Source organism: Tasmannia lanceolata, unplaced genomic scaffold (assembly GCF_043159265.1).
Source record: "Tasmannia lanceolata isolate RefF3 unplaced genomic scaffold, GAP_Taslan_0.1 ptg000003l, whole genome shotgun sequence".
Classification (NCBI taxonomy): Eukaryota; Viridiplantae; Streptophyta; class Magnoliopsida; order Canellales; family Winteraceae; genus Tasmannia; species Tasmannia lanceolata.
In genome coordinates, this window is record NW_027518680.1 from 16,051,099 (window position 1) to 16,065,822 (window position 14,724).

At 40.9% G+C, this 14,724-nt stretch overlaps 1 protein-coding gene across 1 annotated transcript in view; it reads left to right on the top strand.

Moving 5' to 3' along the window:
* LOC143852479 (golgin Putative 1) overlaps window positions 1-14,724 on the top strand; it is a 54,158-nt gene that overhangs the window by 29,904 nt on the left and 9,530 nt on the right. Inside the window, exons 15-17 of the mRNA XM_077361866.1 lie at window positions 649-696; window positions 794-889; window positions 1,021-1,097. Coding sequence (XP_077217981.1) covers window positions 649-696; window positions 794-889; window positions 1,021-1,097 — 221 coding nt within the window. The remainder of the gene's footprint in view (window positions 1-648; window positions 697-793; window positions 890-1,020; window positions 1,098-14,724) is intronic.

Sequence of the window (14,724 nt, forward strand, 5' to 3'; positions counted from 1 at the left end):
AGACTAACTAAACTTCAATGAGTCACATTTTGGAGGATATGGGATCTCTCTCTCTCTCTCTCTCTCTAAAAAAAGAATTTGAAAAACCCTCCCTCTCCCCCTTATAAAATCTGATATGGAAGGACACATTTACCCTCACTTAAGACCCTTTTTCGTATAAATGTCAAATAAGAGAAAAGACCAACTAAACTTCAATCAGAAAGAAGTCTCTTCTAATGCTACTCAAGGGTCGCGTATGATTTGGGAGGGAAATTCAGAGCCGGACTCATTAACAAAAGGAGTATAGGGCAGCAGGAGCCAATCATTGCTATTCACTTTAATTAATAATTTGATCTAGATTTTTATTTCCCGTTGTTTATGAACATCACATTAGTTGCATGAATATCACATTTGTTGTCGTTTTGTACTCCTAGCCTTATCTTATAAATTTGTTACACTTTAGAAAGTTATATATTATTTCTGTAATGTTTTTATATATTTAGATATATTAGTACATAAACAAAGACAAGAACATGTTCATTGCATGCACAATGTATCTCTATATGCATGACCTATTAGTCTGTGAATAATTTATTTTAGTAATCATATTTGTTACTTCTTAGTCTATTAATCAGTTCTTATATTCTGTCTATTACCACTACTTTACAGGAACATATGGAACTAGAGAAAAGATACCGTGAACTTACTGATTTATTGGTATGTATGAGTTCAAAGTTGCTGCATCCATCCATCAATCTTGTGACAGCATTATTAATAAGCATTCGAATCATAAAACTGGCATTATATGGTTCAGTACTACAAACAAACACAACTAGAAGCCATGGCTAGTGAAAAAGCTGCAGCAGAGTTCCAATTGGAGAAAGAGGCAAAGCGTCTTCAAGAAGCACAGGTTATTCTTTTAGCTGTTGAAACTCTGTTGCTTAGATTTTATCTTGATCTTTTAAAGTATACTTCAGCTCTTCTTATCACGTGAATCTCATGGTTCTAGTCATATAATACATAGTGACTTATATTGAACAGGTGGAAGCAGAAAGAAGTAGAGTTTCTAGGCGGGCATCGTCATCTTGGGAAGACGACACAGATTTGAAAACACTTGAGTATGTGTGACTCCTCTCTAATCATATTCAGATTTTGTCTGTGTCCTTCCGCTATGGTTGTGTCCTTCCTCTATGGTTCTCGGTACTTTTTGTACAACTTCAGATTCCTTTTACTCCTCAAGTTATTTATTCACTGCACAACAAGTTTTGACACTCTTACCATAAAAAAAAACAAGTTTTAACACTCTTACCAAATTCTTTCACCTTGGGATCACTTCTACTCCAAATTTATGAACCTATATGGAAATTAAAGTTCCTTGGCTCACTCTTGTTTGGACAGATACCCTTTTGTTTCAAGTTTTAACGTATTCACGCACCCATCTTGATAGATTTGTGCTGCACACAATGATGATTTTGTCTCAATTCTCAAGATTCTCTTACTTCTTTGTCATGGATTGGTAATGATTGAGTCATGAATGGGATCAATGGATCCATGACTGGAATTTATGGATTTCTGTATGTATGTGTGTGTGTCTATCTGAGAGAGAAATAAATGTAAATTTTTAGCCTCTAAACCTTGTTTTTATTTTATTCCGGACTGCAATCTTGTAGAGAAGAAATTGATGCCCCATCAAGATGGAAGCATGACCTAGATTGGTTAGAGTTGTAAGTCTTGTGTACATGGCTTCTTTTCATCTAATGCTTTGGATGAGAATGAAACCTTTTGGTTGAATGTTGGAAGTTTAGAAGGTGTTTTTGGTTCATTTAATCTTTCATCTCAAATTAAGACATTACCTGCTTAAAAGTGATTGAACTCCAAAAAGATAAAAAATAACCATCCAAATGACCTAGAAAGTCAAACCGCTGACATTGTAACGTATAGGTAATGAATGACCCATTCCTTAACATTCCTCCTCAAACTAGTGAATGAGGATCAGCATTCTATCTTTAATGCATAAAGATTCAAATCGCTCCTCCAAAAGTGCCTTTGTCAACGCGTTAGCAGTCTGTCTTTACTTCTTGAAAGAATGATGATTGACAATAACATGCTTTGTCCCCTTATCGATGACTAATTTCAGGATAATTTGTACGACACTTTGATTATATTTCATGGAAAGAGTATATTATAAAATCCAGTTTCTTCTTTAAGATACTTTATTCGCGTACCCATACATGTTCCATCACTAGAAGCCGTTATTCTTTATTCGACTTATGCACTTAAGCAGGCACATTTCTTGCTTTCCAACATATTAAGTCCCAACCTGATAAGATACAAACTTCGGTTCAGCTATCATATCAGCACCTTGCCCAACTGGTATGATTACCCTAAGGTTTCAGAGTACTTGTAGGTTTGTAGCAAGTATATTTCCTTTTTCAAGATTGGTCTTCTTGTGCTTCAGTATTATGTGAATAACATTGAACTGTTCCTTCTTTTGGTTCTGCATGAATTGGGATGCTCTGCTAGCACCCATAGCCTCAAGTCAATGATGAGGTAATTAGGGCTTCCTATAAGTCATCTATGTGAGATAGGTTTGCTTAGATTTCCCCCAAGGTTTTAAATTTTAGTTTCGGTCGTCACGGAAATGGAAACGTTTCGGTTTCGGTTGGAAATTTCGATGGAAATCCTGTAAAATCACGAAAACGTATGGAAACATGTACAAATGATAAAATTTTCAGATGAACCTTCAAGAAATGCTAGAATAAACACAAATACACACTTAGAAACCATCACATAAGCAAGAAGCTATCCATACTTGTTTAACAACAATGAAACCATAATTGTTTAACAACAACAAACACCTAGTAACATGCGTTGTCGGGCATGTCTGATAATTCATTACATACCACATCTCACATGCAATCCATATAAATATGCATACACAATACATATATTATTTCGTTTCACTTGAAATTCATATAAATATGTAACACATAGCGATATAGTATAGCCCTAATTCACTTACAATTTTGGTTTCGGGATGTGTTTCAGTTTCAGTATCGGTTTCGGTGGGGAGGGAAACGGAAACACTTCAGTATCGGTTTCTCGAATTTAAGATGTTGCATCGTAGGAAGTTGCATGGCTTGACGCCTATTTTGTTCCATAAGCATTTCACTTTACATATTTGGAATGGGATATTTTTGAAACAGTAACAGATTTCATTCCACAAAATCTAAAGGGTACAATGAAGGGAGAAGTTGTCCCCAAAAGCAAGCTACAAGTCAGACATGGCCGCACCAAGCAAAGCGTAGGTAGCCAAAAATACAAGAACCAAAGCAAAAAGATTTCAAGAGCACTAGGAAGAATTAACTGACGCCCTCTTGTGGAAGACGAAGGATTACATCCACTGAAGCCAAATCGACACCATCCTTGGCCAATCGATTCGGGATTTGGTGCGTTCAATTTGTCCTAAAATTCAACATATTTGGAATGGGATAGCTAGATGCCTTTCTTAAATCTTGCAACTTTAGTGCTCCGAAGGCGTATCACCCAAAAGTTTTCGATGACAAACATGTATGTCAAATATTTCTCATCACTGAACATTGAGTTTAAGATCATCCATGGCCACAATTTTATAGTCAACATATAACATAAGCATTGTTATACCTTTGGGGGCTTTCTTGATAAGAATCGTATCATATCTATTTTCTTGAGAAAACCCACATTTCCAATACCAATGCCTGGGGGCTCATTTGAATGCACATATTGCTATTATGATCCTAAAGTTGAGCTTCCCTCATTTGTGTTGGCTACTTGTTGCACTAGTAGTGGCAAGAGAGGAACTGGGTTTGGTTTTGGGAGCAGGGAAGCACTGTTTCCCAAAACTTTAAGAGAACTGCCTAGGAGTGAGATTCTAAAGACGCAACACCTTAGTTAGAAGCATGGTTTTAAATTTCGGACTTCGGTCGGGACCGAAATTTAAAACTGAAACAAAAATTTAAAAATTTCAGCTGAAATTATAAGATTTCCACCGAAACCGAAATTGCCACGGAAATTTCCACCGAAATTTTGTTTTCAGCTGAGGCTGAAACCAAAACCGAAGCCGAAATTTCAAACCTTGGTTAGAAGATTCATGTAACTACTTTTATGTAGGCTAGGAGGAGATATAAAAGCTTGACATTTTTATAAAGAAATAACTGTACACATCTAAGCATTGTCGAGCAGTTTTTGAGGGGACAACTGAGAAGAATCTCCATATACTCTTCATCCTCATAACAAGTGCAAAGGTCTGTTCACAGTTGGGCCATAGTACCATTTGCTAAGAGGAGTATTTTGGCAACTAGTCTTTCCTTATATCTTTCCTCGCCACTGTCTACCATAAGTTTTCATTTAGTAGACCCACTTGGGCCCCAGAACTCTTGTCTTCAGGAAGAGGAGCAAGATTGCAAGTATGGTTCGTTAAGCACTTCTGCCGCAAGTTCCTGATGAGGTGAAATAGTAGGAACTTCAAGGAGGCGAGAAGCCTCTGCCCTAGGGTGTGCAGAGGTTAAAAGGGCTTTATGAGACTTTGAATGATCATCATACAAGACTGTTGGAGAAAAGAGTGGGTTGGAGTATGCTCCCCCTCACTTTTGTATTTATATAAAAGTGAGAACATAACAATGACCACTATGCCCTTTGGCATCTACAACACACACATACATCTAGCACACTCCCCCTCAAGCTGGAATGTATATATCAAACATTCCTAGCTTGTTACAAATGTCATGCGACTTCGCTTTGCTTAATGGCTTGGGCAACATATCTGCCACTTGATCCATAGATCTAGTAAACACCGTGCATATCTCTCCCTTTTGAATTCTATAGCGAATGAAGTGGCAATCTACCTCAATGTGTCTAGCCCTCTCATGGAAGGCCAGATTTGTGGCAATATGGATCGTAGCCTTATTGTCACAATATAACTGAGAAGGAGAGGAAGGAGGAAAGCCGATCTCTAGTAAAAGGAAGCGTAACCAAATGAGTTCTCTACTCGTGTGTGCCATGGCTTTATATTCGGCTTCTGCATTAGATTTAGCTATAACATCTTGTTTCTTACTTTGCCATGACACCAGGTTACCTCCTACGAAGGTGCAATATCCTGTGGTAGGTCTTCTATCAGCTGGAGATCCTGCCCAATCGGCATTCGTGAACCCTTCTATTTTCTGGTGACCATACTTCTTAAACAACAAGCCTCTTCCTGGAGCTCTTTTTAAGTACCTAACAATTTGAAGCACTGCTGCCGAGTGTGAAGTACGAGGTGAGCTTATATATTGGCTGACAACTCCAACAGCAAATGATATGTCCGGACGAGTAACTGTGAGATATATGAGTTTACCAACCAACCTCCTATACTTGCCAGGGTCATCTAATCGGTCCTTCTGGAAGGAGTTTCACATTTGGATCTATGGGAACAGGGACAGGTTTCACTCCAAGGTAACGTATCTCTTCAAGCAAATCTAACACGTATTTCCTCTGAGAGAGATACCTCTGGTAGAATAGGCTACCTCAATGCCAAGAAAGTACCTAAGACGATTCAGATCTTTTGTGGAAAACTCTTTCTACAAGAAGGTCTTCAGTCTCTGTATCTCCACTAAATCACTCCCAGTAATGATAATATCATCAACATACTCTATCAATAGAACACAACCTGTTGCAAACTGGTGACTGAAGACAGAGTGATCAACTGCACATTGCTTCATGCCAAAATGCATGATAGCATCACTAAATCTCCTAAACCATGCTCTACGGGGCTGCTTTAGGCCATAGATAGATCTCTTCAAGCGACACACTGAGGAGGACATCTTCCCCTGAGCAACATACCTAGGTGGTTGCTCCATATAAACCTCCTCAGGAAGCTCACCATGAAAAAAGGCATTCTTGACATCTAACTGGTGCAGGGGCCACCCTCGGTTGACTACGACAAAGATGAGAACCCGAACAGAAGGGATCTTTGCTATAGGAGAGAACGCTTATGTGTAATCATCGCCAAAGGGTAACCAAGCGCACCTTGAGGCGCTTAATAGTCCTGTCAGGTAAGTGTTTGACGGCATAAAACCAACAGAAGCATACGGGCCGAGCACCAACAAGAAGAAGGACCAAATCCCATGTCTGATTGGCCCAAAGGGCCTCCATTTCAAGATCCATAGCCGCACGCCAACCTCGATGAGCAAGAGCCGTTAGCACTAATTGCAGCTAAAAGACAGAAGACAACGATGACACAAAACTATGGAACATAGGCGCAAGAGAATCATATGAAACAACAGAGGAAATAGGATGAACAGTGCTATGAGAGCGAGTGCGGGAAGTGTTGGACTCGAAATTTTACAAAAAAAAAGGCATAATAGTAAAATCCCTTATTAAAGTAAGAAAAGAGAGAGAAAAGGGTTGGTTACGCATCATGTTATTCCCTAAAGTAAACGGATAAATATAAAGTGAAAGAAAAAGAAAACAAAAACGGCACCCACGACTAAAAAAAAGAAGAAGAAATTCCTAAATTATAGGGAATAAAATTACCCTCACAAAGAAAAGAGTGAGTCATCCACTTTTCAAAAAAGAAGAAGTTACGTAACTCTCCACAAAAAGGGAAGTGGAGATTGTGAAGATAAGGGGTGAGGTGGCAGTTGCCAACCACTTCAAGAGAATTCTATAAATAGAGGGAAGATCCTTTAGCAAGGGAATCAGATCTTTTGGGAGAAAAACCTACGCGAAAGGAGAAACAGAAGGAAGAGAAGGGAGAAAGGTGAGAAAATATTTGGGCTAACGGTTTCTTTTTCTTCTTTCTTTCTTTTGCAGATTTTCTCCGTGGAAGAAGATATTTCTCTTTCATGAGAAGGATGAAGAAAATCCCTTTAGAATCTCTTCCAAAGACTTTCTAAAGGTCCCTTTAGGATCTCTTCCTAGAGACTCCTTAAAGGGGAAGACCTTTTTCTTCCGGGAGAAAGATGATAAAGATAACGGTTTCCCTCCCCCCCCCCCCTCCCCTCAAAAGATAAAGACGGTGGTTTCCCCAAAAGAAGGAAGACCAATCTCTTCCAGAGACTTTAAAGGTCCCTTCAGGATCTCTTCCCAGAAACTCCCTAAAGGGAGAAGACCTATCTCTTCCGAGAGAAAGATGATAAAGACGGCGATTTCCCTCCAAAAGATAAAGATGTGGTTTCCCCAAAAGAAAGAAAACCTTTTCTCCTTCAGGAGAAAGAAGAAAATCACTTTAGAATCTCTTTCCGGAGACTTTCTAAAGGTTCCTTTATGATTTCTTCTTAGAGACTCTCTAAAGGGGGAAGTCCTTTTTCCTCCAGGAGAAAGATGGACTCCCAAAGGAAAAATGAAGAAAGTTTGGGAAGATGAAGAAAGTCTTCGAGACAAAGAATTTTCATCTGAAAAAATCTGCTAACAAAAATCAAATCTCTCTAGAGGATAATTAACTAAAGGTTGTATTTAGATAAGGAACCTCTTGATGGATAATCAGAGGTATTTTCTTCAAAAAATATAATTAACGATAATAAAACCGGAAGTGGACGATCCCTACCAAATTTAATAAAACCTCTTCTCGGAAGAGGGAAATTTGATCCCAATATGTGATTCTCTGTTTCATGCATGTGAAATTTGTTGCGAACAGGAGGCAATGGGGGAATCGGTAGTAACACCTGGAGTGAGAGAAGTAGAAGAATCCCAGGTACTGGTAAAGGATGAGGCGGAGAGGGAGATACTACAGGATTGGCAAGAACTGGAACGGGGAGTGGGATGTCCTAATCTAGAACTGCGGGACTACCCTCTTGAGAAGTGAGAAAGTAAGACTCAGACTCAAAAAAGGTGACATCGGCAGAGACAAATGACCTACACAAGCGAGGACTGTAACACTGATAACCTTTTTGGGTTCTAGAATAGTCGAAAAAGATACATCGTTTAGCTCGAGGGTCCAATTTATCTAGGCCAGGACCAAGGTTGTGGACAAAGCACACACAACCAAAGACCCGAGGGGTGAGAGAAAAGGGGTTATGCTTGGGATGTAACACATCGAATGGGGATGTACTACCAATAATTGAGGAAGAGAGCCGATTGACGAGGAAGCATGCAGTGATGATGGCATCACCCCAATAGATCTTAGGGACCCGCATTTGAATGAGAAGAGTGCGAGCCCCATCGAGTAAAGATCTCAACTTCCTCTCAGCTATACCATTTTGTTGGGAGGTGTGAGCACATGAAGATTGGTGGAGGATGCCACTAGTAGAGAGACTCGTGAAAGCCATTAGATTTTGAAAAGTACTCTCAGGCGTTATCAGTGCGCAAACATTTGATGGTGCAAGCAAATTGATTTGTAACTTCGGCATGAAAGGTGCGAAAAGCAGATAAAACCTTAGAGCGATCTTTAAGTAAATCAAGCCAAGTCGTGCGAGAAAAATCATCAATGAAGACAATGAAATATCTGTATAAAAAAGAGTAGGGGTGTTCATTCAGTTTTAACAGAACCGAATTACCCGAAAATTAATAACCGAAATAAATTCGGTTAACTTAATTCGATAAGCAAAATCGTAACCGAAATTATATATAACCGAACCTAACCGAAACCGAGTTTTTTTTTCGGTTAATCGGTTAGTTCGGTTTAACCGAATGAATTGATAACATTGTTTCAATGGGGAAAAATGCAGACCCCTAAATGGCTAAATAGCAATCCATGTTGAAATAAAAAAAAACACTTTCAAAATCAAAACCAAAACCAAAACTCTAAATATCAATCGAAATCTAAAAACCTAAAAGAGGCATCCAAACCCTAAAAGTCTAAGATCAGAAAACAAAGATGATTATGGTACCTTTGAGTTCTGGGCTTCTGGGTAGTAGGTATTTTGACCGGAGTTGAAGGTTTGAAGGGTTGGAACTTGGAGAGAGAGTTGGAGCAAAAACCCCAAAAAAGAAAATGGGTTTCACTTTCAGTCGAGAGAGATGAAGAGTAGGAAAAAACCCGCCGTAGTAATCACTCGAGAGCGAAGAAGGTTCGCCGTTAGTGAGTCGGGGAACAACCGTCGCCCGTCGAGAGTATCGAGACTTGGAGAGAAGAAAGAAGCTCAAGAAAGAAGAAACCCTAGGTCTGGTTTTTGCCTTTTTGGAATCTCAAATATCATTGGAAGTCTCTGGAAATAATGAAAAGTTGAAAATGACTTGAAAATTGAAATCGATTGCTCTTTGCCTCTTTTCATCTTTTGGTCTTTGGGTTGGACCCACCTGGCAACAAATATAAGATATAACAATAGAGAGGGACGATAGTGGAGACTTAGTGGCGTCTTTTCATCTTTTGGTCTTTGGGTTGGGCCCCACTTGGCACAAATATAAGTTATAACAATAGAGAGAGAGACGAAAGTGGAGACTTAGTGGCGTGTGGTGTGGTACTAGTATTTGTACGACCAAAGTAATAAAATTCGGTTATTCGGTCTAACCGAATAATCTACTGTATGAAACCAAAACCGAAACCGATAACCGAATACGGTAAGATTTCCTAACCGAAACCGAACCGAAATAAAAAATAACTGAAACCGAAACCAAAATATAATTCGGTTCGGTTGGTTACCACCGCGTAGTGCACACCCCTAAAAAAGAGAGGTAGTTCGTGTGGGACCCCATACTAGAGTGCACTGAATCAAAAGGGTGTGAGGCCCGACTAATAAGCCTAGGAGGAAACGACGCACGATGGTGTTTTCCAAATTCACAGGCCTCGCACTGAAAAGACTGAAGAACAGATGTCCGCCGTAGACACTCGAGACAAGGATGACCAAGGTGGCAGTGCCACTGATAGTCGTCGATGGAGTTGCGCAAAACGGCATCGGAAGGACCACAGTCCAGACGATAAAGCCCGTCTACTTCACAACCCGAGCCAATCATCCTCTTAGTCGAGAGATCTTGAAACAAACAGTAAGATGGATAAAATGAGATAGAGCATTGAAGATGTTTAGTAAGCTGACTAACAGAAAGTAAGCTAAAAGGGGACTTGGGAACACATAGGACAGAGGATAAGGTAAGGCCATATTGGGAGAGATGCTCCCAATACCAGAGATGGGAGTAGTACTCCCATCAGCAAGAGTAATAAACTAGGAGGAAAGGGAGCGAAACGAACTAAGGGATGAATAGATACTTGTCATATGTTCCATGCTCTAGAATCAGTGATCCCGAAGCGGAAGCTAGTGAGTAGAGAGGCAGGGGAGCTACTTAGCCGGGCAAAATCGGCACTCGGTGGGTCGACTGGTCAACCTGAGATCTCGGAACGCATCATAGTCGGCGCGAGAGAGAAAGAAACCATCAGCAGGGGCGACTGAGCTGTGCTGGGAAGAAGACGCCGATGGATCGGAAATGTCAGGAGCAGAAAAGATGCGCTAATTGGCCAAAACGAGGCTCGGGAGGCAGACAGAGCTTCGGATGCAGAGCATAGCAAGTGTCAAGATGATGTCCCTCCCGCCGGCAATGAGAACAATAGGGCGGGGCCGGCCACCTGTACCACAGCCTCCAGCAAAATCTCGGCTAGCACCGTGGCCTCCACAGCCAAAATCACGCCCACAACCACATCCAAAGGTACCACCACCACATGTAGCACGATCACCAGCACCATAGGCCGCCGTAGTAGAGCCATCAACATGGACAAAAGGCAGAGAATCACCAACAAGGCACTGTTGGGCCCGTAAATATACGTCATGGAGGGAAGGCATAGAACCGAAACCAAAGATCTACTGTCGGAGATGCAGGAACTTAGGCCCAATGTCTGGAGGAAGTGAACGACGCGAAGCTGATCCCGCTGTTGTGCGATAGTAGCCAAATCAGTTGTGAAGGGCACGAAGACATCCAATTGCTGACAGTGCGAGACAAACTGACTATAGTATGTGGAAAGAGGAGTGTCCCCACACCGGAGATGCATCCACTGTGAATATGTGGCACAAATGCCAGCAAGGTTGCCAACTCCAGAATAAAGAAATAGCTGTATGGTCCCAAATCCGTTTGGAGGTCGGATGGTGTATCATGGTGCCTGCAATCTGAGTGGTCATGCTCTACTATATGAGAGTGCGAATATGAGCATCATCGTGTTCCCACTTCCCATGAGTGGGATCAGTGGTAGCCTGAGGATCGTGACGGATGAGATAGACCCTACCCCTAGCAATGAGGTAGGTCTCCACAGCCAAGGTTTTAAATGTCGATTTCGGCCACAACAGAAACCAAAATATTTCGGTTTCGGTGGAAATTTCGGCTGAAACCATGTAAAAATTTGACAAAAATTTCGGTTTCCTTAAAATTCCACCGAAAAGAACAAAATTTCGGCGGAAATTTCGGCCATTTCGATGGAAATTTCTGTAATTTCGGTGGAAATCTTTACATTTCAGTAGAAATTTTGTAAATAAGGGTGAAAAACGAAATTTCGATTAAAATTTCGGATTTCGGCGAGATTTCGGGGAAATCATGTAAAAATCCGATTCAATGTAATTTCGGTTCCGGTCCAAACCGAAACCGAAATATTTCGGCCGAAATTTCGGATTTCGGCCGAAATCTAAAACCATGTCCACAGCTACCTTCTAATTCAGGTAATTGGACCCGTCTAGTTTTACTGTAGTCATCGGTGGGAATGAACCATCCACCGATGAAGAAAGGCTAGATGAAGAGGGAGCCGTATGGGGTGGAGGGATAGGGGCCTTAGAAGCCTGCCCAAGAGAGGGATCCTCAATGATGGGAGAATCCATGGAGAGAGAAAGTAACCTCAACGCCAACCACAGAAAGGAGGAAGCGCCACTAGATGAGCCCAAGAAAGAGCGCGCGGCTCCAATGAAGAGCAAGAGAATAATGAGACATGGGAAGGCCTCGAAGGCACAAATAAAATCGGAGCCGCGGATAAAAAAAATAACTCCCAAAGAGGATCTAGACCATGAGAAAGGAAGTGAACTAGATTACGATTTTAACCACAGAAGAGGGATAGAGAAAGGAGAGTAGAGGAAGAGAGATAAAATGGAGGTGGGGTGGTCTAGGATTGCCGGAGAAGAAAGGAGTGGAGGCGAGTGCGGGGTCGGGAGGAGGAAGAGAGGAAATAAAAAGAGAAAAAAAATGGTGGGGGAAGAAGAACAAGAACATGGTGGTCTTCTATGGTTGTCCCTAGGGCACCACAACCCTAGGGCTCTTATACCATGTTGAAGAGAAGAAAGGAGGAGAAAAGAGTGAGTTGGAGCATGCTCCCCCTCACTTATGTATTTATATAAAAGTGAGAACATAACAATGACCACTATGCCCTTAGGCATCTACAACACACACATACATCTAACAAAGACAGATCACTAAATTGGAAATTTAAGACGTGCTACATACATTATCCAAGGCTAGAAACAAAGGAGGAGGATCTTTATGAGAGTGATAAGAAGGCTTTTGTTGATATGTAGCAATCAGTCTAAGACCCCTTGAGTAAGTCAACGATGGCAGAACCTTAGAATTTATCATCGAAAGGACAAGGCTCTAATGCATAACTTGTTATCATTACTGAGCTCCCATTGAATTGGAGTCCCTGAGGGTAAAGTTGGACTCCATTGAATCCCTTAAAGTTACATCAGACACATGACTTAAATAAGGGTGTACACACAGAACAAGGACTGAAGCAACTTGTCCTAAGCTTTTCTATTGGCATGCACATGGTATAGGAAACCAAAAACACTAAGAGCCTCATTATCTGATTTACTTCCAAATAATATAAGAAAAGGTGATAAGTCTTGCAGGATTGGTGTTAGTGTTCACTTGGTGAGATATTCAGTAAGTAAGTCTGTGCTGCTCCAATACTTCTGCTAAACATTCCTTTCAAGCATAGACTCTGAACAACTTATGTGGTAATCTTTAGCTTCATCTCTTCCCACCCCCACCCCCGATTGTGTTGTGGGATGTTTGGCTGGTTAGGTCATTGTACAATCCCTTTTTTATGGAGGAATTGCAATATTAAGAATAAGAAGAGAAAAGTTTGTAGAGTGGACTTATCCTCAACCTACAACCATTTATTATCTTTGTGGGGGGGCCCAAATCCCAAGTAGATGCCCCCCACCCCACCCCAAATTGTGTTGTGGGATGAATGGCTGGTTAGATCATTGTACAATCCTTTTTTTAAGGAATTGCAATATTAAGAAGAGGAAGAGAAAAGTTTGTAGAGTGGAGTTATTCCCAACCGATTACCATTTATTATCTTTGTGGGGGGAACCAAATCCCAAGTAGATGGGCCCCACAATCGTAAGTCATATCACTTAAGTTTTATACGTAAGTTAATTACAAATGAATGGTAGTATCATCCTTCGATAAAAATATAAGACACCCATAGTCTATTTACAGAGATGAGGGCCTTGTGGCCCAATTCCATCAAACCCAAAGTAAATGTAATCTTCAACACTCCGTATCCGTCATTCCCAGCTTGGAAGTCAGAGACTAATGTTGATTTCTCATGAGAGCTTTAGTGAACACATCTTCCAACTATTCCGCTGATCGATAGCGGGAATAGAAATCAGCTTGGATTCTACTTTCTCTTGTACAAAATGTCAAACTACCTATGTGTGTTTGGTTTGCTCGTGGAACATTGGATTCGAGGCAATATGAATAGTTGCTTGGTTGTCACAGATCATGGGCATGGAACGAGTATCATGGAATCTCAAGTCAGAAAGTAAGGTCCTCAGCACTTGATCTTGCTACCACACAGTATTTTTTGCTCTTCCAAGTTACCATCTCCACCAACAATGGTGAGGTTCCCTGAGACATCAAGAAATCAGCCCAGTCGGCATCAGTGAATGCTAAAATGTCCTGATTACCATTGTTCTTATACAAAACAACCTGACATGCTGATGATTTGAGATATCTTAATATTTGATTAATAACTTCCATGTAGTTGTCCTGGGTGGATGCATGAAGTGACTGACAATACTTTTTTTTGAAGTGGCGAAGTTTATTGATATAAAAAGCGGACCGAGATGGTCAGAACAGAACATGGAAACATACAGTGAATAAAAGCAAAAAAAGGTACATTCTCAAGGAGGAAGTGAGTCAAATAACACGAGTGATTCCTTCGATACTCCGATCCTTGCGGGACGATCCGCTACATCATTTGCAGAGCAACGCACGTGGAGGAAGACAAATGAAGCCTTAGCTAACCAGTCATAAATCTCATAAAAAACACCATCAAATCTCCATGGATGTTTATGTGTCCTCTTAAGCCATCGAATAACATTCAATGAATCTCCTTCAACTACCGCATTCTCAATCCATTTGCTCACGAGAAGACTTAGGCGTTGATAAGTCGCTTTTACCTCGGCTTCAGTGGCATCCGCTACACCCAGCGGGATTGCATAGGCCCATATCACCTCTCCTAGATCGTCCCTGATGACAACCCTATTCGTCCCAACTAGACCCATCAAAATTCAGTTTCACCCAACCTGACTCTGGAGGCGACCATCTCTGAATGGCTTTCTTCTTAGGAGTATTGCTGACACATACTTCCCTCCACTTTTCCCAAAAGTCATAATTGGAAACACAATTGAAACTAAGCGACGATTTTGCCCAAGAGATGACAAGGGCAATCATTTTCACATACAAATACATTGAGGATCTAGAGTTACCTTGAAACAACCGATTCTTTCCTTCCAAACCACCCATATGGTTGTTTGGAAACACATATTCCAAAGCACTCTACCTTTGCCTTTCCATGTCACCCCCATCCATTGCGACAAT